This window comes from Protomyctophum parallelum (assembly GCF_964188405.1).
Source record: "Protomyctophum parallelum genome assembly, chromosome: 2".
NCBI lineage: Eukaryota > Metazoa > Chordata > Actinopteri > Myctophiformes > Myctophidae > Protomyctophum > Protomyctophum parallelum.
The window spans coordinates 32,758,088-32,781,836 of NC_139699.1; the positions used below are offsets into that span (position 1 = coordinate 32,758,088).

Consider the following 23,749-nt stretch of genomic DNA (forward strand, 5'->3'; position numbering starts at 1 on the left):
GTTTCTGTAGACTAACTAAGCACTAAGCAGCTGCAAGTGAATCTACCATAGCCCTTCTAATGTGACATTTGATTTGAACGAAGAGAGTAATTTGAATTCCTGTTTTCCATTCCTGCCAGGACAGTAGCGCTCCATGCCAAAGAGATGAAACTCACTACAAATTTCTCCTGCCAGGTCTGCTTTCTTGCCACATGATGGTGCTGGAACTATCAAAGTGTAAAAATGCATCTGAATTTCAGATGCATTCTGAAATAATTTCAGAGACTTAGAGACTAAGACTGCTAGGGACAGCGAGCATGCATCGCCTTCAACGGAGGAGGCTGCACCACCATCGCGTTCTATTCTTCGTCTCAAGTGTGGTGTTATGTTGCATCTACGCACTGACCCTCAAGGTCAGGCTCTTGGAGCCCCGGGCAGGGGCTCCTGGGGGCCTCCCTGCTGGATCATGGGATGGTGACGACGTTCTCAAGGTAGATGCACGGGAGTTAACGGGGTCAAACACAACGGGAGAGGATGTCGGTTTACCTAAGAGCACCCAAGCTCCCACAGTAGTGACGGTGAACAGGACCGATATTCAACAATGCATTTATGTGGAGCCCGAAACGCCAAGACCTCTCCCGACAGAACCGCCGACATCTACCACGGCTCCCCCGCGTCCCACCACCCACAGGAAGGCCGAGTACCCGGTGGACCTCTTCTCTATTGAGCAGCGGCAACAAGGCTGGGTGATCCTGCACATCATCGGCATGGTCTATATGTTCGTGGCGCTGGCCATCGTCTGCGACGAGTTCTTCGTGCCCTCCCTGGGGGTCATCACTAACAAGCTGGAGATATCCGATGATGTCGCCGGGGCCACCTTCATGGCGGCCGGAGGGTCTGCGCCCGAGCTCTTCACCTCCCTGATCGGCGTCTTCATCTCGCACAGCAACGTGGGCATCGGCACCATCGTGGGCTCGGCCGTGTTCAACATCCTGTTCGTCATCGGCATGTGCGCCGTCTTCTCCCGGGAGGTGCTGCACCTGACCTGGTGGCCGCTGTTCCGCGACGTGTCCTTCTACATCCTGGACCTGGCGATGCTCATCGTCTTCTTCCTGGACAACACCATCGTGTGGTGGGAGAGCGCCATGCTGGTGCTGGGCTACGTCACCTACGTTAGCTTCATGAGGTATAACGTCCAGATCGAGCAGGCCTTCAAGACGCAGCTCAACAGGCACATGATCATCGTCAAGGTCTGGTCTGCGGAAGAGAAGGTCAGTGACGCATGTGAACATATAAGGTAGTCTTAGTTCTGTTGAGCGCAGGGGGAGAAAAAGTCTTTATGAGACATTTTTGGGTTGACCTTTTGGGTAAGGCAGTCGGTGTGCAACAACACAGGCAGGTCCATTTAGACCGGCTGCCGCGGGGACGTTACTCTCCCTTTAAGACCGTCTGCTACAGCAGCGTCACTTTACCTCTGATACCGGCGTGCGCTAGACGTCTCATTGTTGTTTTGTAGTCTTTTTGGGGCTTTTCCGGACACGTGACCAATGAACTGCATGATGATTCGCTAGAATACTTTGTTGTGGATGAAACAATGCATTTTGGGATTTTTTTTCTTCTTCTACGATTTTCTGTGATTTATTTTGTATCGCGTATCACGGGGAGCGATACTAGAGATGGCGGAGGCAATAGCAGGACGGAGCAGACGAGAGGATGAAGTTAGTGATGGAAGTGATATAGAAGTGGATGGACTTGATTACAGTACTAACAGTGATCTTGATCTCAGTGATCTATTGGATGATCCAACTTATGAACAGCCGCCGTCAGAACCACTGGACCGAGATCAGTGGACACGCAACTTTTTGTTCAATGATGACACCGACGATGAGGAGTTCAGGGGCTGGGACGCTGACTGGAAAACCAACAATTTTACCCGACGCACACAAAAGTCATATACTGGATTTAAGGGTGTAAAAATTGATATGCCTGACAAAACAACACCTGGTCAGGTATTTTCCCATCTGTTCACGGAGGAGCTGTTTGAGCGTCTGGTGGTGGAGACAAATCGATACGCTGCACAGAGCAGAGCCGATACTCCATCCAGAGCCAAATGGGCAGATGTGACGCTCATTGAGATGAAAACATTTATCGGAATTTGTCTCGGAATGGGCATTATAAAACTTCCAGCCAGGCGGGATTACTGGCGGATAAAACGCCCCCTACTTCAGACCAACTTTCCCCAGTACATGTCACGAGACAGATTTGCTGCTATCTGGAGGTAATGATGAGTATTTTATGAACTGTAATAAATTATGATTATGATGATTATAACGCTGGCAAGAAACGATGATGAGCCTATATGCTACCTAGACCCCCTCCCATAACAAGTTTACAAATGAAACCAAATGAACCCATGATATCTATTATCTATAATATATCTATATCTTGCCTTGCTTTTCTTTTTTATTCTCCATTGCTCTGTAAAGCACTTTGAGCTGCATTTCATGTCATGAAAGGTGCTATACAAATAAAGTTTTATTATTATTATTATATTATTATTATATCCATCCTATCTATCTGTAATTTGGTTACATTTGTACACAGACAGACAGACACGTCTATAGGTAGGTAGACACAGTAGTATAATAATGTCTGATGATAGTGAATGGTTATACAAGTTCATAATTAATTACAATGATGATAAGAAATAACAGTAGTAGTAGTATTTTATTTAGTGGTTTTATTTATCACACAATAAACAATACATTACATGAATGTACTAGCAATAAGTATTACCAATACTATACAGTATAATCAAGTCTGATGATGATACAGATTCTTATGATGATGATGACGATGATGATGATAATAATAATAATTATGACAGTAATACATTACAGTAATACATTATTATGACAGTAATACATTATGATAATAATAATAATTATGACAGTAATACATTACAGTAATACATTATTATGACAGTAATACATTATGATAATAATAATAATTATGACAGTAATACATTACAGTAATACATTATTATGACAGTAATACATTATGATAATAATAATAATTATGACAGTAATACATTACAGTAATACATTATTATGACAGTAATACATTATGATAATAATAATAATTATGACAGTAATACATTACAGTAATACATTATTATGACAGTAATACATTATGATAATAATTATTATGACAGCTTGCATGTGAGTTTTGAATATTTTTTACTTATAATTTGGTGATATTGTTATTACATTTGTGTGTGTGTGTGTGTGTGTGTGTGTGTGTGTGTGTGTGTGTGTGTGTGCATGAATAATGCAATGTACTAACAATATCACCAAATGATGAAAAGTTAAAGACGTACTATTCATCCAAAGTAACTTACTTATTTACTTATCATTACTTACTTACTTACTTACTTATGTGTATATTCAGATATCTTCATCTCCAAGACAACAACGAGGAAGGCCTGGACCGCTCGTACAAACTCTGGAAGCTGCGTTGGTTCCTGGATCACCTGGCAACACAGTACCAGTCCCTCTATGGGGTAAACGGTACTGTGTCTGTTGACGAGAGCATGATCAAGTACAAGGGCAGACTCTCCTTCAGGCAGTACCTTCCCCTCAAACCCACAAAGTGGGGTGTCAAGGTGTGGGTCATGGCGGAGAGCTCCACGGGTTACTGTTCAACCTTCCAGGTAAGAAAGATAAAATCATCACACCAGTTAGCTCCCATTTTTCAAAGATGTAATAGTACGTTTCAAGTACCAAAGTTATTCATGTTGTTGGTTTTTCGTTACAACTTCCAGGTCTACACAGGTCGTGATGGGAATGTCGCAGAGAAGGGTCTTGCTCATCGTGTGGTAATGGATCTGGCAGAACCATACTATGGCTCTAACCTGTCCATATATATGGACAATTTCTATAGTGGGGTGGAGCTTTTCCAGGACATGAAGAGCAAGGGTATGGATGCCTGCGGCACCATTCGGGCCAACAGGAAGGGGCTGCCAAAGGACGGACAGCTGACAAAAAAGGCTAATTTGGCGAAGCATGAATTCCGAGTCGCCCAGAAGGACGACCTCACATTCTGTGTCTGGCAAGACACTAAGGCTGTGATGGTTCTGTCCAACCATCACGACCCCACCGAGACAGGGACTGTACAGAGAAGGAAGGGTGCCTCCAACCAAACCACTGTGATAGTTCCATCCTGCCTTGCAGATTACCAGAAGCACATGAAGGGTTTGTTTGAGTTATTGATTTTATTTATTTATTGAAAAAAGAAAAAAAAACAATACTGTAAATGACACAGCCTACAGTATTTGAACACATCTGTCAAAAAAGATAAAACAAATAGCCTGATAACCTTTTCCCATTGTGGTCCTCTCAGTGTAAATGTGCGTGTAAACTGAGTCCTATGTGTTTGTTCCAGGTGTGGATCTTCTGGATCAAATGGTGGGCTACTATAAAATTGAGCATCGCTCAAAGAAGTGGTGGAGGAGGGTGTTTTTCTACTTCCTGTCCGTGTCCTGCTACAACGGGTTCGTTGCCCATAGAGCTGCTGGAGGAAGAGCATTCTCCGCCTCCTACAAGGGGTACAAAGATTGGCTGGAGGACCTGATGGAGGAACTTGTTGTCCCAGTGGTGGCAAGGCCTCCTCCCGATTTCTTCCCCCCTCCATCCCCAGCTGTGCTAACCACAGAGCATGATTTTGAGAAGATCTTTGACAAGAGAAGGGGCTGCAGAGAGTGTTTAGTGGCAAAGTGTGGCACTGGTGAGCGTCCCACAGCCACAGTGTACGGGTGCAAACAGTGCAAGGAAGCTGTGCACATGGAATGCTTCGGCAAGCATGTCCGTCGTTATATGCACTGAGTTCACTTTTCTTCTTTTTTTTGTTTTTACATTTTTGTGAAATAATTTATTTTATGTTATGGTTCCGAGGGAGCCTGTTCTTGACTTGAAAAAAAGAACACTGTGACACTTTGTCCGTCGTTTTATGCACTAATGATCACTGAATTCACCTTTCTTCTTCTGTTGTGTTTCCAAGGCAACCTTCCAAATGTAACAGGTAACAGGGTGTTTATCTCTGTCTCCATGGTAACAGGGTGTTGTTTATCTCTGTCTCCATGGTAACAGGGTGTTGTTTATCTCTTGTCTCCATGGTAACAGGTTGTCTGTGTGTCGTTGTAGGGTCTCTTCCAAATGTCCATTCCAGGCGGGTCGGGCTGGTTCTGCAGAACCACTGATCCGATTGACTTCATACTTGGTACAGCACTTACCTGTTTGTACAGCAACACACCTGCCACGTATGAAGTCAATCGGATCAGCGGTTCAGGAGATATTGCTGTCCATTCCAAGTGGGTCAGGCTGGTTCTGCAGAACCGCTGATCCGATTGACTTCATACTTGGTACTGCACTTACCTGCTTGTACAGCAACACACCTGCCAAGTATGAAGTCAATCGGATCAGCGGTTCAGGAGATATTACTGTTCATTCCAGGCGGGTCGGGCTGGTTCTGCAGAACCGCTGATCCGATTGACTTCATACTTGGTACTGCACTTACCTGTTTGTACAGCAACACACCTGCCAAGTATGAAGTCAATCGGATCAGCGGTTCAGGAGCTATTACTGTCCATTCCAGGCGGGTCGGGCTGGTTCTGCAGAACCGCTGATCCGATTGACTTCATACTTGGTACTGCACTTACCTGCTTGTACAGCAACACACCTGCCAAGTATGAAGTCAATCGGATCAGCGGTTCAGGAGATATTACTGTCCATTCCAGGCGGGTCGGGCTGGTTCTGCAGAACCGCTGATCCGATTGACTTCATACTTGGTACTGCACTTCCCTGTTTGTACAACAACACACCTGCCAAGTATGAAGTCAATCGGATCAGCGGTTCAGGAGATATTACTGTCCATTCCAAGCGGGTCGGGCTGGTTCTGCAGAACCGCTGATCCGATTGACTTCATACTTGGTACTGCACTTACCTGCTTGTACAGCAACACACCTGCCAAGTATGAAGTCAATCGGATCAGCGGTTCAGGAGATATTACTGTCCATTCCAGGCGGGTCGGGCTGGTTCTGCAGAACCGCTGATCCGATTGACTTCATACTTGGTTCTGCACTTCCCTGTTTGTACAACAACACACCTGCCAGGTATGAAGTCAATCGGATCAGCGGTTCAGGAGATATTACTGTCCATTCCAGGCGGGTCGGGCTGGTTCTGCAGAACCGCTGATCCGATTGACTTCATACTTGGTACTGCACTTCCCTGTTTGTACAACAACACACCTGCCAAGTATGAAGTCAATCGGATCAGCGGTTCAGGAGATATTACTGTCCATTCCAAGCGGGTCGGGCTGGTTCTGCAGAACCGCTGATCCGATTGACTTCATACTTGGTTCTGCACTTCCCTGTTTGTACAACAACACACCTGCCAGGTATGAAGTCAATCGGATCAGCGGTTCAGGAGATATTACTGTCCATTCCAGGCGGGTCGGGCTGGTTCTGCAGAACCGCTGATCCGATTGACTTCATACTTGGTTCTGCACTTCCCTGTTTGTACAACAACACACCTGCCAAGTATGAAGTCAATCGGATCAGCGGTTCAGGAGATATGCAGACATGTAGTTGTTTATACCTAATTTATTCGTTTTATATTACTTTATTTTATTTTTTTATAGTTTGTGATACATATTTGTGCAAATAAATTTTATTCTGAACAATAGCCAAAGTTGTAAGCTCTGAAATGATTTTGGAATTTTGTTTCTATCTGCTACAGAGGCTGAGTAATATATGTTTTAGTGAACCATGGGAATTTTGTGAAGTTTTGCAGAAAACCTCAGGTTCTAGGGTGTCTTTCATAAAACTGCCATAGGTTTTAGAAGGCCTTTTCTAAATCGGCCTTAGGTGTAAATGGGTTAAGTACCAGGTCTTATTCCCTAACTTGAGTAAACTAAAGACCTGGAGGCGTGATCAATGCCATTTGGCTATTCTGAGTGGCCAAAGAGCATTGACCACGCCTCCAGGTCTTTAGTTTACTCAAGTTAGGGAATAAGACCTGGTACTTAAGACACGCAAAATACAGCCCTCTGTCTCTCTGTTTGACTCTGTCATGTTTGACTCTGTCTCGCGTATTGCATGCATATGCTTGAAGACTTATTGAGCAAATTTCAATCATTGAATTGATTTGGATTCTAATTATTTTAATTCAGGACATATTCTGCTGTGATGAACGGACATTTCTGCTTCCTAGTAGGCTAGAGGAGAGTTTAGAATGAGAAGACACATAGGACATTATAGGACGGATTTGAACCCATGATGTCACAAGTCGATATCGATATATGTACTGTAAGCAAAAAAATACAAAAAGAGAAAAAAAAATCGTTTGCATGCTGGCTGATCCATCGGAACAAAACACATCTACTGTTCTCATTTATTAGAAGTTCAATTCCTATAATTCCTTGCAGGACAGTGAAGTACCAGTACCACCCCATCCGCTGCCTCAACCTCCTCCTGTTCGTCGTCCTCCCGCTCCTAAAGCTAACCCCGAACCGAATGCTAAACCTGAGGCAGCGCCAGCGGAGAGCAGCTCGCGTAAACAGGTATTGGCAGGACTCATGCAGGAGCCAAAGAGGATACACATTTCACACACATTTTAATTATTTGATTGTCAGTAGTTTAGCAACAATATATGTTCATAGATATATTCTATATCTCATGGGAGGCAGCGAGGCTGTGGCTCAGGCGGTAGAGCAGGTCGTCCAATGATCCCTGGGTCGGCGGTTTGAATCCCAACTCCTCCTGTCCACATGTCGAAGTGTCCTTGGGCAAGACACTGAAGCCTACATTGCCTCCAATGAGTTGGTCGGCAGAGTTCTCGCCACCATTGGTTTGTGAATGTGGGAAGTGAGGACGCTGGCGTCGATTGTTCGCAGTTTCACCTCCCAATGTATGAATGAATGAACCATTGCAAAGCACTTTGAGCACTTGGAAAAGCGCTATAAAAATGCAATTCATTATTATTATATATTGCTGCTAAACTACTGACAAGTATATATATTTTCATGTCAAAGTCGTACGATTAGTCACACACGTTATCGCAGTGAAATTTGTTCTCTGCAGTAGCTTATTACCAACGGGGATGAATCCGACTACCGCAGAGCAGTAGAGGAGCTGGTGAGATGGTGTGAGAGTTACAACCAAAGAGATGTTCATCGACTTTAGAAAAAAGATATCGAGTCCCCCCCCTCTTCATCAATGGGGAAGAGGTAGAAAGAGTCTCCTCCTTCCGGTTCCTCGAGTCGGGACCACCATCCATGAATCCTTATCATGGGATCTCAACAACAGTCTCATAATAAGCTAATCACACCAGCGTCTCTATTTCCTGCAGCAGCTTAAGAAGTTTAAAGTCAGCCAAGCAGCCATGACTCACTTCTATAGGGCCACTATTGAAAGTGTTCTTACCTTCTCCATGCTTGTCTGGTTTGGTCACACAACCTCTCGAGACAAATCGAAGCTAAAAGAGTAGTACACTTTCCTCACTCCACCAGAATAATTAGGAAGGCTAAAAAAATCATAGCAGACAACTCCCATCCTGCACATTACCTCTTCAATCTCATCCCATCAGGCAGGAGATATAGAAGTATCAAGAGCTTGACATCTCGCTTCAGAGATAGCACTTACCTCGTAGCCATTAGACATCTGAACTTGACTCATTAGGCACAGTTGGGCTGAGGTATGTATGTAGCAATATGCAATATATCCCTATGCTGCTGGTTTTTGTAGTGTATTGTCTTTCTTGTTTTTGTATCTATGGATGTCTGTATATGTTGAGTATGAACCAAGGCAAGTTCCTATCAACTTATTGAATCTTGAAGCCTCAGCGTGCGCCGCACTTGGGAATCATTATTTGATTTGACCCCCAATCCAACCCTTTGATGCTGAGTGCCAGTGCCAGCTGAGTTACAGTCTTTGGTATGACCCGGCCGGGGATCGAACCCCCGACCTCCCAGTTTAAAACCACAAGCCCACTGTCTGGTTATAAGCAATAAATTAAGCAATAAAACAAAGAATACATACAGATCTCCTACACAGCTGGATTCAGAAAGATAAGTCTCATCTATACCACAAGCCTTGGGATTTCATATTTCTTTTCTCGAGGCACGGGTTAAAACTAAACTGGGTGTCTGTACGTCCATCTATAGGTGCATCCTGCCCTGCAGCGGTCGGGCAGCTCCCTCCACGACACCTCCTTGAGGAGCACCATCTTCCAACTCATGATATACACCCTGGACCCACTAAGAGAAGGTACAGCAACTACTGCTGCTGCTGTTTCTACTTATTGCGATTGTAGGTCGCAGTTTACTATGAAAACCTGCATCTCCCGTCAGTCAGTCACGCACCGTGACACGGTCCATATATGGCCAATACAGAATTAATTCCATATGTTGATCTGACCTCATCAAACCCTTACAGTAGATCTCCATATATGGAGCTGACCTGTTCTGACATTCCATATGTTCATCTGACCTCATCAAACCCTGTACACTCAAGACATGCTCAATATATGGCCAGTACAGAATTCATGCTGATATGACCTCATCAAACCCCTAGATCTCCTGTTCTGGGTTCACAATAATGATCTGACATCACAATGATGACTCGACCAGATCAACAGAATGATTGATCTCGCAACCTCGCTTCTCGCCCTCAGGGCAACTTACTACATTACTTCTACTACGACTTACTTTAAACTAACAATAATAACTTTGTGCACTGTACAGGAAGACATTTTTTTTTAATTATTATTAATTAATTAATTGGCCAGTTATTCTTAAAAGGTCCGGAGACCCTGATGGCAATGTCCCATTCCAACAGCAAGGCAGCATGTTTTCTTGACAAAGTATCCTAGATCAATGGCCCACAGACAAAGTTCCATGTCTGTGAAAGTCTTTCGGGGAAAGTAAGAAAAGCTCTGCTCTTGTGTACTTCAGTGCTGTACACAAATCACAATATTTAGCAGACATATTGCGCTCTGAATCTGATTGTCAATTGCTGCCCTAGAATCATGGCTGAACGATCACATTCATCTGTGCTTAACCCATTCTGAACGGGCACCCATTTTGGTGTTAGCATCATGTTATGCTTTAGCTATTGAAAAATAGCAGATCTACAAGCTCATAGCGCGCCACCGAGTGGCGCGCTACGAGCTTGTAGGTCTGCTATTTTTGAAAAATCGAAGAACGACTGACATTTTTAGAATCTGATCTCAGGTCAGAATGGGTTAATCAGACCAGTGTGTGTCCAGTGGAAACCTCGTATGAATCTGATCTCAGGTCAGAATGGGTTAATAGAACAAATATTCTATAAATAATCAGTTTGTTAGTTTGAATATATAATAGATATATATTGCTCTTCCAACAAAATGATAATGCTGTCAGTGTGTATACCATGTTCTTCTGAAAGGAAGTGACTGCAGTGTTTTTTGGCAAGCGTGCATGCAGTGAGTAAAGGTGTTTCATCTGTCTGTACTGACGGTTGTCATAACGCCACCATAGAGCACAGCATCCTGTCCTTCAGTGTCCTCACACTAGCTGACTTGTCCCCCTTTCAGCACCTCACCTCCACTTTCAGCACTTGCATGGGCTGAGCCTAATCAGCTTTTCAATACACACAAGAGCCAGTCCACTGGTGGTGCTGGTAGAACAATCTCAGGAGCTAGAGTGGCCATCTGGGAATTGACCCTCTGGTCAATGGTATTGAACAGGGGTGAAAAGGTAGAAATGACAAGGGCTGATAGGTGCTCTCAAACTAAAGACTTTGTAATTTTTGGATACAATGTTCTCTTTATTTACTATAGTAAATATGAGTCCAATCAATGGTCCAAAAAAATAGAGGTCAAGGCAATCCTTTCATCAGAGAAACTCAAGCTAATTTTCTTGTAATTTCCACTCTAGATGCAGCCTTTAGAGGGCGGCGTAACAGGTTTGGCCCTAGGAGAGCCACACGAGGTAAGAAGAGGGTCAGCAAATTGGCTACAGCATAGAATCATGCCCATACTAGTGTAGATATAATCCCAGTTGTAACTTTTCTGTGCATCCCTGCCAATCAGAAACATCCTTTAATGGTGATGTCAGAGATGAGGTGTCAGTACAGAGGAAAGGTAATATGAATAATTATTATGGATATGTCTGCACCTGTGTCTCCTCTTGCATGGCAAGTCTGCATGTGCCCCAACTAAACTGAATTTACTGACTGCCGTATTTGTCGATTAGAGATTTGTGCAGTGGGTTTACTGGCTCTCATGTATTCGTTTGTGATGTGGCCAGCATGGTTGCGCAGCGGCAGCACTGTATTTCCTCCTTGACCCAAACTGTAGACTGAGTAACTGTCTCGGTTTAAATGCAAGAAACACTTAAAAGGTTACATCAGAAAGCTCCTTCTCTTGCTTGCAGTGAGGAATAAAGTGAAGCCACTGAACTCACCCATCAGAGTGAAATTAGAAAACACGTCACGGAATCATCAGTCCAAAGGTGAGTTTGTTCTGTATGCTGAGGTGCAATCCTGGCCCTGTGCTAAGAATTTGTGCTTCATAATTTGTGGCCTTTGTGTAAAAACAGTTTAAACATATTTGCATTGTTTTATTCTTATATAGTTATTCTTGTGCATCGTGTCTCACTGTGACGCCTTGTGAACTTATTTAGATGATTTACCGTAGACTATTTTAGGTGCACGACACAGTGCACAACTAAAGTATAAATCAGATTGTTGTGATTGACGTCCTTAATGGCCGCAGTGTGATAGCTGAGCGCTGGAGAGGCTGTACTTCACAATCAGAGTAATGAGTAATGAGGTGCTTCAGTGTGGGGCCTGATTATTTTTTGACGCAGTCTGAACTGGAGTGGCCTCCAGTAGCACATCTCAATCAGTCCTAGGATTAGCATGCCGATTGGGACACGATGGTTGTGTTTGTGTCTTAGTGTGTGTCTGGAATTTACAATTCAATTCAAGCTTTCTGAAAAAGAATGGAAACTGGCCAAGCTCGAGTCGAATTTATCAAATTTATTTATAGCCTGTGATAACTAACAGTGTCATAGACCTTGTACTACATGGTGTTAGAGTGCACACACATTTCTCAATTATGCATGACACACGCACGCACACGCAGGCACACATACTCTGATAAGACTTGGCTGCAAGGTTCAGCACGTAAAACAACCAGTGTGAAATCATCAGTGGTTGATTTAGATCTCCAAACTTACCTGATACAATTGCCTGGCACTTGCATGGTATTATTGCACCTCTATGACAATCTGTTGATGTACCTTTCCAGCAAGTATCCCAACCTCCAGGAACTGTATGTGCTCTACCTCGTGGGGGGATATAGTAAGTCTATATTTACATGAATTGTATTAGCGTTTAAAACATAACTCGTGTGATCTGATTTTTCCATTCAGCAATTAAGCTAGAGCCAGCGCCAAAAGCAGAACATGCCAACGCTGTCAGAGGGCAGGCGAGTACTGCAGCTGAGCCCTCAACCTCACAGGACCTCAAAATTGAGGACATGGCTGAGAAAAGCCCAGAGCAGCCGGACTCAACCAAGGTACACAGAGTAGACACCGAGACTTAAGTAATAATAATAATAAAACTTTATTTGTATAGCACCTTTCATGACATGAAATCCAGCTCAAAGTGCTTTACAGAACAATGGAGAATAAAAGAAAAGCAAGGCAACGACAAAAAACAAGCAGTAGGACATGAATAACAAAACAAATAAAAAATAAAAAATAAAAGATCAATTAAAAGCAATGTTGTAGAAGTGGGTCTTGAGCTGAGCTTTAAAAATGTCTACAGAGGCTGCCTGACGAAGGTACAGTGGGAGCTTGTTCCATGCCGACGGCCCGTAGAAGCAAAAAGCTGCTTCCCCTGTATTTTTTAGTTGCCATTTTTTTAGGCAAAGCGAGCAGGCCAGCAGTGGAAGACCATAGGGGCGGTTTGGGACATATATAGGCAGGCAGTCATGTAGGTAGGAAGGTGCGAGACCATTGAGAGCTTTATAGACTAGTAAAAGAATTTTAAAATCAATCCTAAAAACAACCGGAAGCCAGTGCAGTGATGCCAAAACTGGAGTAATATGTTCTCTCATCTTAGTTCTAGTTAAAACTCTGGCTGCTGCATTTTGGACAAGTTGTAATCTGTCAGTTGTTTTCTTAGGCAGTCCTGAAAAAAGTGCATTGCAGTAATCAAGCCGAGAAAAAACAAAGGCGTGGATTAGCGTTTTTGCATCGTCCAAGGACACATGATTCGTGCAATATTTCTAAGGTGAAAAAAGGCAATCTTGGTAACATGATTAATGTGTGAATTAAAATTCAATTCAGAATCAATAATAACCCCCAGGTTCTTTACTGTACTGTTACTTTCTACAGTCAGGTTGCCAAGTCTGCTTAATATTGATTATTTCTGTTCACTAGAACCGATTATGAGAACTTCTGTCTTATCCTCATTTAGCTTGAGAAAGTTCTCATTCATCCAACATTTGATGCTAGACAGACAGGTAACCAGCGGGTCTAAAGCACAGGGATCATCTGGAGCCACAGAAAGATATAGTTGGGTATCATCAGCATAGAAATGAAAATTGACTCCGTGATTGGCAATGAGTTCGCCCAATGGCAGTATGTATAAGGAGAAAAGCAGAGGGCCAATAATCGAGCCCTGTGGAATACCAGAACTGATGTCGTGTTTGTCTGAGTCAAACTCGGCTAGATTGACAAAGTAACTTCTATTTGATAGGTAGGAGGAAAACCAGGACAGGGCCGTACCAGACAGGCCTATCCAGTGCTCCAGACGCTGTATTAAAATTGAATGATCAATCGTGTCAAATGCAGCCGTTAGATCTAGAAGTAAGAGAACGGATACATGTTTCTTGTCAGCAGACACCCTAAGATCATTCATTACTTTTACAAGTGCTGTTTCTGTACTGTGACCTTTCCTAAAGCCAGATTGGAATTTGTTGTGCACATTATTGTTCTGTAGAAACACATCCAATTGATAAAAGATGCATTTTTCTAAAACCTTGCCCAGAAAGGGTAGATTTGAAATGGGTCGATAGTTACCCAAAACAGAGGGATCAAGATTGTGTTTCTTGAGAAGGGGCTTAACTACAGCAGTCTTCAGTGAGTCTGGGAAGACGCCTGATTGTAGCGAGCTGTTTACAATTTTTAGGATATCTCCAATCACACTGTCTAAGACCTCTTTGAGAAAGGTGGTGGGAATTGTATCCAATGAACAGGAGGATGATGTCATTTGTGATATGGTTTTGCGGAGTTCGTCTTCATCAATTGCGCAGAACGATAATAGGCTCCCCCTGGAGAGATCTACCCTGGGACCATTAGCTGCTGTTTGAAGGTTTGCGCTAGCAGCAGCACCATTCATAATATCAGCTCTAATGTTAAAAATGTTGTTGTCAAAAAAGCATGCAAACCATATCATTCACTGGGGGAGTATCGGGCAGGGGGGGGCCCCAGGTGACGAGAGAACTCGTCGGCTGCAGAAGAGCTAAAAAAACGCTTTTTTATGGTATATTCAGTGATGTTTTTCTCTAGATCAGAGACAGTCATATTAAAACACAGCAGATAGTGGTCTGATAGCTCAGGCCTTTCAATAGTACTTTCCACAGTGATGTTCAGCCCTCTAGAAATCACCAGGTCCAGAGTGTGCCCATGTTTATGTGTAGGCCCAACAACATGTTGGATCAATTCAAAGGAGTGCAATAACTCTAAGAAACCCATAGCCATAGCATCTGTAGCATCATCCAGGTGAAGATTAAGATCACCTGAGATAAGAGTTCTGTCAAGATAAGAGTTCTGTCATAGTTAGTGGAGCAGATAGATAAAAGTTCTGATATTTCTGTTAGAAATATTGCTTTACTGCATTTTGGCGGGCGATAAATGCTAATCATTGGCATAGAGGCTTGACCATGTAGTATAGTGGCCTGGTATTCAAAGGATGTAAAGCTGCCAAGGGTCAGAGCCTTGAATTTTAACTGAAAATTTTAGTCTGAAAAGATTATTGCCAGTCCACCTCCTTTCTTAGCCTCGCGAACAGAGTGAATGAAACTGTAGTTTGCGGGACAGGCTGGCGCTAGAACAGCTCCATCTGAGCCAAGCCATGTCTCTGTTAAAAAGATTATATCTAGCTTCTCTTTACAGATTATATCATTTACAGAGGAGGACTTATTTGTTAGTGACCTGATGTTAAACAAGGCAAGGTTAAGCTTGTTATCACATTTTTGGGGGCTGTGATGCCTGTGAGGTACAGTAACCAAACAGCATTCTCTCTCCAGACCACTCCTTGTGTTGGACACTCTATTTGAAATAACAGTAGAAATGTTGTGGGCCTCAACCTGTGCAGTGATTGAAACACCAGGCTTTCTAGAAGCATGGGGTCCATACATGTTTGTTGCTGCACATAATGGACCCTGTTCATATCAGTTATCAAATGTATTTTCTAGGCTATCTGGAGCTGGGCTTAACATATGGGACGCCGTCAGTTGGTGACATCGTCTGGTAAGGGGGGTCGACTTTATTCCAATGTTCATCAGTCCACCATGCCCGGGGTGAAAGAGAGGAGACGTATTGGTGAGGGAGTTAGAAATTCTTCATCAACGTCTTCATCATCGTCATTGAATAACAATCTTTCTTCCAATTTTTCCAGTTCTTCCAATGTCATGTCCTTGAGGAACTTCATGCTCTGAGATTTCTTCTCCACTCGGGGACGCTGTGGCTTCATGCTCTCGGCGGCCTCAGTATCTTCTCCACCAGGGGACGCTGTGACTTCATGCTCTGTAATTTCTTCTCCACCAGGGGACGCTGTGGCTTCATGCTCTGTGTTTTTTTCTCCACCAGGGGACGCTGTGACTTCATGCTCTGGGATTTCTTCTACACCAGGGGGCGCTGTGACCCCACACTCTGTGCGTTTTCCTCCACCAGGGGACGCTGTGACTTCACACTCTGTTAGTTTTCTTCCGCCAGGGGGCGCTGTGACTTTACGCTCTGTGAGTTTTTCTCCACCAGGAGGCGCTGTGTCTCCACCAGGGGGAGTTGTGGGTTCACCATCTGTGACATTCCCTGTTTTTGGCTGCTTGGCGACCATTGCCACCATATTATCTGTTTTGGCTAGGGCGCTATCTCTTGATTCTGCTTGGAATTTATGTTGTGGGGCAACACGTTTCTGGCCAGTTTGGAGAGTTGACAGGGATGATTCATGTTATGAAATATGTTGGTGAAGAATAATTTAACACCCAACTTGTTTACGTGTGTTGCGTCTACAAAAAGATGCCTTCTGTCCCAGAAAAAATTGAAATTGTCAATAAAATTTAATGATTTTTGCCCGGGCGATTCTTCTGTGCATGCCGTTGAGAGCCATTCATTGAATGCAAACAATCTGCTAAAACGCTCACTCCCTGTCATCGGAGGAAGTGGGCCACTTATCCAGATGTCAACATCAACAAGTGAGCTCAGGGTGGACAGTAGGGCTTTGAAATCCTTTTTTACGATTTCTGATTCTCGTTTTTCCGCATCACGTGTACCGATGTGCAGTATCAGCGTTTTTACCATGGGGTGTGCATCAACAATCTCTTAAATTCTGTCATCCATATCAGAGACAGTGTCATTGGGAAAGCATATCGCCGACAATCAGACATTCAATCATTTGCTCTCCATTAGCTACCCTGCTCGGAGTGGCGTTAACACGGTTATCTGATGGGCCACTAGAGTCAGCAGCATTCAGCAATGGGTTAAATCTATTAGTCAACCGCATATTCTCCCTTTGGGGAGGTGTGAATTTTGATTTGCCTTTTACACTTTTCCACTGCGGGGGGGTGGTTTTGGGTCGGGCTGGGAGCGTAGGCCAGCTGGTCTTATCAGGGCTCCGAGTCCTCCCACTTAGCCGTCCTTTCATGTTATCTCTGTTAGTAATCACTGTGGAGATTGTTGATATTATAGCGGGCGGTGAGATTCTCACCGCCCGCCCGCTACTCACAGTTATTTCACAGGGTATTTTGAAGTAGGCAAAAACTTCTATCTAAAGAACAAAAACAATCCCATCGGTTTACAGGTATCTAGGATCCACTTGTAGAGATAAAAAAATAAAATAAAGCATGGCTATCAGTTGAGGAATGCAAGCATAGGCGAGAGCGGCGAAGCGAAGCGTCCTCACTGTACGAGGAGCAGGAGCAGCCTTGGGAAGCATTGACTTCCTGATCCATGTGGCCCCATGGTTCAGGAGCCCGTCCCTTGTTTCTGTAACGTGAGGCAGCTTCTTTCTTTTTTTTTTAACATATGTTTATTGATTTTCTTTTCAGCACAATAAGTAATTTTTTTTATAATTTATATTTTTTGTCACACGATTTTGTAACCCGTTTTTCACCCCTGTGTCAATCATCCTGTGATGTGATCCTGGGCTCTACACACCCTCCGCCAACCTAGGGAGAGCAACGGACTTAACTCATGCTTCCTTCATGCACAATAAGTAATTTCAAAACAATTATTGACATATTTCCCCCCCCACATCCCCATGGCAGCACAAATACAAACAAAATCTTATCAGGAAATGTTTTGACAACAATAAATACAGAAAAAAACCAAAAACACATTGCATACAGTTAAACAAACAAATAACGTGAGGCAGCTTGATGTAAGTACAGATGATGCTAGTAGCCTATGTCGCAGGGATTTAGCTGCAATACAAATCTTGCTGCTGATTGCTAAGTAGGAAAGCATTGGGTACCATTTTTGTTTATTACACGGCTTGGTTGAATGCTTGATTCTGATTGGTCAATCACTGAATTCAACAGTGTGTTATTTCTTGATTATGTCGCTTGGCTCGTAACAGACCACTGTCTAATCAAATGCTCAGAGCACCTGCTCGTATCAATCTGCACTGCTTGCATTTTATACCTTATCCAACATGACAGCCACGTAAACAAACACTCGGTTATGCCTCTGTGTTTAATCATCCAGGCTGTCGGGCAAAAATATAACGTCTGCCCGTTGCCGCGAGCACACAGATCCATTTGGATTTTCACATGAATGACCATTGGCCACTAAAACCTTCCATTTGTGTTGTCAATTTATGAGCTTCAAATCCTAATCCACTACATGTCTTGTTGGCGTTCTGGGACTTCATTGTATGCAGTGTCACATCAAAGGTTATTCTCGATTATATAATTCACCTACATGTTCAGGATTAAGTATTTTATTGTTTCTAAATGCCGGTGCCGATATACCTCCTTCCTTCATTTCTCCTGCTTTTCTCCTCTTCACCAGGAGGGAGAGGAGAAAGGTGCATACGGCTCGGGAAGCAGTGACAACGATGAGAGCAGTGATGAGGACGAGAGCAGCGAGGAAGAGGATGCAGACGATGATTGTGCTGATAAAAAGGAAGGACAAGGAGACGGGGAGGATGAGACGGAGGAGCCTCTGTCTTTGGAGTGGCCTGAGGGCAGAATCAAGCAGGCCACCTATCTCATTCTGCTCCCTATAGTGTTCCCACTGTGGCTCACTGTGCCTGATGTCCGAAACCCGGTGAGTAGAAATACATTAAGAGATGCAATGGAACAATTTAAATTTCTAGGACGTCCATAACTTTGAGCATATATATATATATGCAGTTCCATTCCACTGTTGGAGATACAGACCTGTAAAGGTCTTTTTGGAACCCCGGCCCGAACCCCCTCAAGGAACCCAGAGGATCCCTGGACCCCACTTTCAGAATGTTGTAGAATAACACTAAACTTTTATCCCTACATAATTTAGCCATTACAGAAGTCAAGTAGCAAAACAGTGATACAGACTAGAGTAAAGATGAGATATGATTGTAAATAATCTACTATACAGATGGAATCTATTTCATCATGCAATATATTTACTTTAAGATCATTTAGGATAGGACCTCATTTACATCAGCTAAACCAGAAAGCACATATTGAAGGTATATATTTTGTATCACTTATGTTCGGCTGTCGTCTCTAGGCTTCTACAAAGTACTTTGCCATTACGTTCATCGGCTCGATTCTGTGGATCGCAATATTCTCCTATCTGATGGTTTGGTGGGCCCATCAGGTCAGTTGGTTTTCACACTGTAAGCTAACCGTATGCTATGGCTAGGAAAGTACATTATGCATTTCATTTCAATGTAACAGCTACAGTATAGTGTTAGGATTTATGATTCTCAGTAGGCCTATATTAACTTAAAAATACAAACTCATCCGCTTGTATGTCTTTTTTTTGTAACTTAGAATCCCATAGACTTTTTATCAAGGGAACCAGGAAGATGCTAACTTTCACCTACAAAAACACAAAGCCGCACGCACAGCTGTTGTATGATAAAGGGGGAGGGGATGATATTGTGATGTCACTATATCAGTTTTGTCCATTGGCACGTTTGACTGTCAAGGTTTCAGCCTCCAGGAAGAAACCCTAAATACAAAGGGATGACTTTTGCACATAACCACGTCGAGAGGTCTAATGAAGTACTGTCACCCCATGAACAAAAAAAATACAAAAATCCTTTAACACTCAGTTATTTTCATAGCTCCATTATGGAACCTCTCCCTCAGCTCTGTAGCTCAGAGATTAGGTTCCACTGCCCCGGGTACCGGCAGAGCGGGTACCGAATATTTGCCACGATGCACAATCCGTACCTAAAATATCCAAAACGTAAAGGTCGTGGGTCCTGCTTTCAGATGCGTTTTCTTTTCTTCCTAGTGTACAAGAAAATCTAACCGACGGCTTGAAACAAGCGTTTAAATAAATTATTTAGTCAGCCAGCAGGCTGGCTACCAATAGAAGTCTTCCGGAAAGAACTTAAAAACATGGAACTGGCGATGTAAGCTTAGCGATGTAAAATGCTTGTTTCAAACCGTCAGTGCAGGTGCCCGACCTTTACTTTTTGGATATGATGTGCATTAAAAGGCAAGAATTGTGCATCGTGGCAAATATATTGGCCGGTGTCCCGCTCTGCCTGTACCCAGGGGGCGCAGTGGGACCTCATCTCAGAGCTACATAGCGGAGGGGGAGGTTCCATAATGGGGGTAGTTTCTTCAGTGTGGTTAATCTCATTGTTCTTAATGAGTGTTGGAAAAAATATCAGAGGACTGTCAAAGAGGAAAAATCAAGGCATTTCTCTGACATTATTTAAAAAAATATGGATAAACCACGTGTTCTTTTTAAGACCATTGAGCAGCTGGTAAATCCCCCCCAACCCACTTGTCTGGAAGCTTCTCTTGATGTCTGTGAGAAATTTCTCAGCTTTTTTATAGACAAGGTCAATATGATCAGAGCACAAATTCCCCCCCCTGCTTTTGACCCCTCCATGGCCGTCACCTGCACAACTACACTCAAAACATCATCCTGCCCTACAGACGCTATCCCCACACACCTCTTTAAGGAGGTCTGGGAGACCATTGGGCCTAGAGTCCATGCTATCATAAATAGCAGCCTTGTCTCAAGTATTGTACCAGCATACTTTAAAACAGCAGTGGTGACACCCCTGATAAAGAAACCTAGTCTGGATACCTCTGTTTTGTCTAACTACAGACCCATCTCAAAGCTTCCGTTCATTTCCAAGATCCTTGAGAAAACGGTGCTGTCTCAACTCCAGTCTTTTTTGCAGCTTAATAGCATTTTTGATGTTTTTCAATCTGGGTTCAAAGCGTTTCACAGCACAGAGTCAGCGCTGTTGAAGGTTTTCAATGACATCCTGTTGACCACCGACTCTGGGGACTCTGTGATCCTACTACTCCTAGATCTAAGCTCTGCTTTCGACACTCTCGATCACAATACTCTCATATCTCGTTTGGAGCTTTGTGTTGGTGTCAGAGATACCGCTTTAGCCTGGTTCTCTTCCTATTTATCGGAGAGATGCTTCTCTGTTAAATTTGGCGACTTCGTATCGTCCTCCACCCCCCTGTCCTCTGGAGTCCCCCAGGGCTCGATCCTTGGGCCTATTCTATTTTCTTTATATTTACTTCCTATTGGCCTTATCTTTAAGAAACATGGCATTTCGTATCACCTTTATGCGGATGATTCGCAAATATACATGCCCCTTAAAAAGGACAATAACGGCTCCCTGAAACCTCTGCTTGACTGTCTAAGTGACATCAAGGCATGGATGGCTCTTAATTTTCTAAGTGTCAACGAAAGTAAAACGGAGGTTATAGTGTTTGGACCTAGCGGTCCTGGTATCGTTCCCACTGACCTAGGTTCCCTGCAGCCATATGTGAAACCTGTGGTCTCAAACCTTGGCGTCAAACTAGACAATGCCCTTAAACTTGACAAACAGGTCAATGCGGTAGTTAGCTCTAGTTTCTATCATCTGAGGCTGCTGGCCAAAATCAAGTCGGTGCTATCTTTTAGTGATTTTGAGCGAGTTATACATGCCTTCATATCTACGCGGTTGGACTACTGTAATGCCTTTTACGCTGGTTTAAACCAAGCCTCCCTTGCTCGACTCCAGCTAGTCCAAAACTCAGCCGCTCGTCTACTCACAGGTACTCGCAGACGTGAGCATATCACACCTGTCTTGGCCTCCCTTCATTGGCTCCCTGTCCGCTTCAGAGTGGATTTTAAAATTATTTTATTTGTCTTTAAATCTTTAAATGGTCTGGCTCCTCTTTATCTGTCTGACCTTATTGAGGTTTATACTCCCGCTAGATCACTGCGGTCTGAGGGCCAGCTAAACCTCAGGGTCACAAAGAAGACCCGCTTAAAGTCCAGAGGCGACCGAGCCTTTTCTGTTGTAGCCCCTAAACTATGGAACGCACTCCCCTCCCACGTCAAATTGGCCCCCTCCATCGAGACCTTTAAATCCCGCCTGAAGACCCACCTCTTTACCTTGGCTTTTAACCCCGCTTGAGTTCCTTTGGTCCTTGTATATTTTTCGTCTCACTGTGATGCTGTTGCTTTTCTGTTGTTTTCTGTAATGTGTCTCAGTTGATGTCACTGTTTGTACTTTGTTTTCTCGCTGTTGTTTTTCTGTGTGGTAGCTTTAGTGCACTTGTTTTTATTTTATTTTATTCTCCTGTACAGCACTTTGTAAACTCTGAGTTTTAAAACGTGCTATATAAATAAAGTGGATTGGATTGGATTGTTGTGGCTTGTAGGTGGGTGAGACGATAGGCATCTCAGAGGCCATCATGGGTCTGACCATACTGGCAGCGGGAACATCCATTCCAGACCTCATCACCAGCGTGATCGTTGCCCGGAAAGGGATGGGTGACATGGCTGTGTCCAGCTCTGTAGGGAGTAACATCTTTGACATCACCATTGGGTAAATGATTCCATCATCCAGATTAACCACATTCAACTATTTTGTCATTATTGACGAAAAACAAAGAATAATTTCTGTAACTAGCAGATCTACAAGTTGCATTTCAACTGTAAGCTTGTAGATCAGCTATTTTTGCTATTGATAGTACTGTGTGACAAAAATATGATATATAGGTACGTGTATATATACATATATAGCAGTGGTACAGGTATATAGCATTGGTTTTCAACCAATGAAAATGAAACCAAATGGACCCATATGGGTCCATTTGGTTCTCAAGAGTTAAATATCTATAAGGGTCTATTTGGTTACCAACACTCCATCATTTAGCTGGGGACCACCTGGAACCGCCTCAAGGAACACTGGTGGTCCCCGGACCACTCCCCGGTGCTATCAAATCTAATTACCTAAGTGAGGATTTGAAGATAATACATGCACAGCCAATTATTCTCTTTTATTTAATTAATCATTTTGATCTCACCTGACCCTGAGGCATTTACATTTGCTGCCTATTTTGTGACAGGGCACCCCATACATAACATTTGTGTTGTAAAAATATTTCAAAAAAATATATATATATATATTTTTTGAAGTTCCTATATGGGTATCACAAAAATGAAAACAAATTCTTCGAGGTTTCAAATAAAAGAATACCTTGACCACAGCTTTTCACCCTGCTCCTCTCTACAATTTAGGCATTTAGCAGACGCTCTTGATCCAGAGCGACTTACATTTAAGCAAAAACAAAAGCATGTCATACATCACATATATAAAAAGTAGTTATCATGAATCGTGTATAAACTAAGAACGTAATAGTGGAGTATCTATGTCAACTATACATACTTTACTATATTATATATCATACAATATACATGTGTCCATCTCGTCCGTTCTGTCCTTCATAGCCTGCCCGTTCCGTGGCTCATGTACTCGCTGCTCAACGGCGGCGAGTCCATCGCCGTCAGCTCCAACGGCCTGTTCTGCGCCATCGTGCTCCTCTTCCTCATGCTCCTCTTCGTCACGGCGTCCATCGCCGCCTGCCGCTGGAGGATGAGCCGCCTGCTGGGCTTCACCATGTTCCTGCTCTACTTTGTGTTCCTGGTGCTCAGTGTGCTGCTGGAGGACAGGGTGCTCACCTGTCCCATCTCCATTTAAGCTGAGGATATCCCCCTAGCCCAAGCTGGGCTGAGGACATCCCCCTAGCCCAAGCTGGGCTGAGGACATCCCCCTAGCCCAAGCTGGGCTGAGGACATCCCCCTAGCCCTAACTGGAAAGAGCACACATGTGTCTCAACAACAAAAAAAGGTACGCACTATAGAGCATTGTTTCCCATACAGTGGGTCGGGACCCATTTGTGGGTCAGACAATTTTTATGGGTCACGAGTAAAAATACGAATTTATTTTCCTTTGAGAAAAAAAAGAAAAAAG

The 23,749-nt window shown here is 43.5% G+C and overlaps 1 protein-coding gene across 1 annotated transcript; it reads left to right on the top strand.

Annotated features, from left to right (window-relative positions):
* Positions 1 to 296: 296 nt before the first annotated feature.
* On the top strand, positions 297 to 23,476 carry LOC310854598 (sodium/potassium/calcium exchanger 1-like; the record flags this gene model as incomplete). The annotated part of the gene is made up of 12 exons (XM_083759273.1): positions 297 to 1,263; positions 3,447 to 3,691; positions 3,803 to 4,232; positions 4,423 to 4,753; positions 7,462 to 7,588; positions 9,199 to 9,301; positions 10,951 to 11,004; positions 12,451 to 12,596; positions 18,319 to 18,576; positions 19,024 to 19,113; positions 22,155 to 22,321; positions 23,227 to 23,476. 12 exons carry the CDS (start codon positions 297 to 299, stop codon positions 23,474 to 23,476), a joined length of 3,168 nt encoding a protein of 1,055 aa, XP_083615399.1.
* Positions 23,477 to 23,749: the final 273 nt, after the last annotated feature.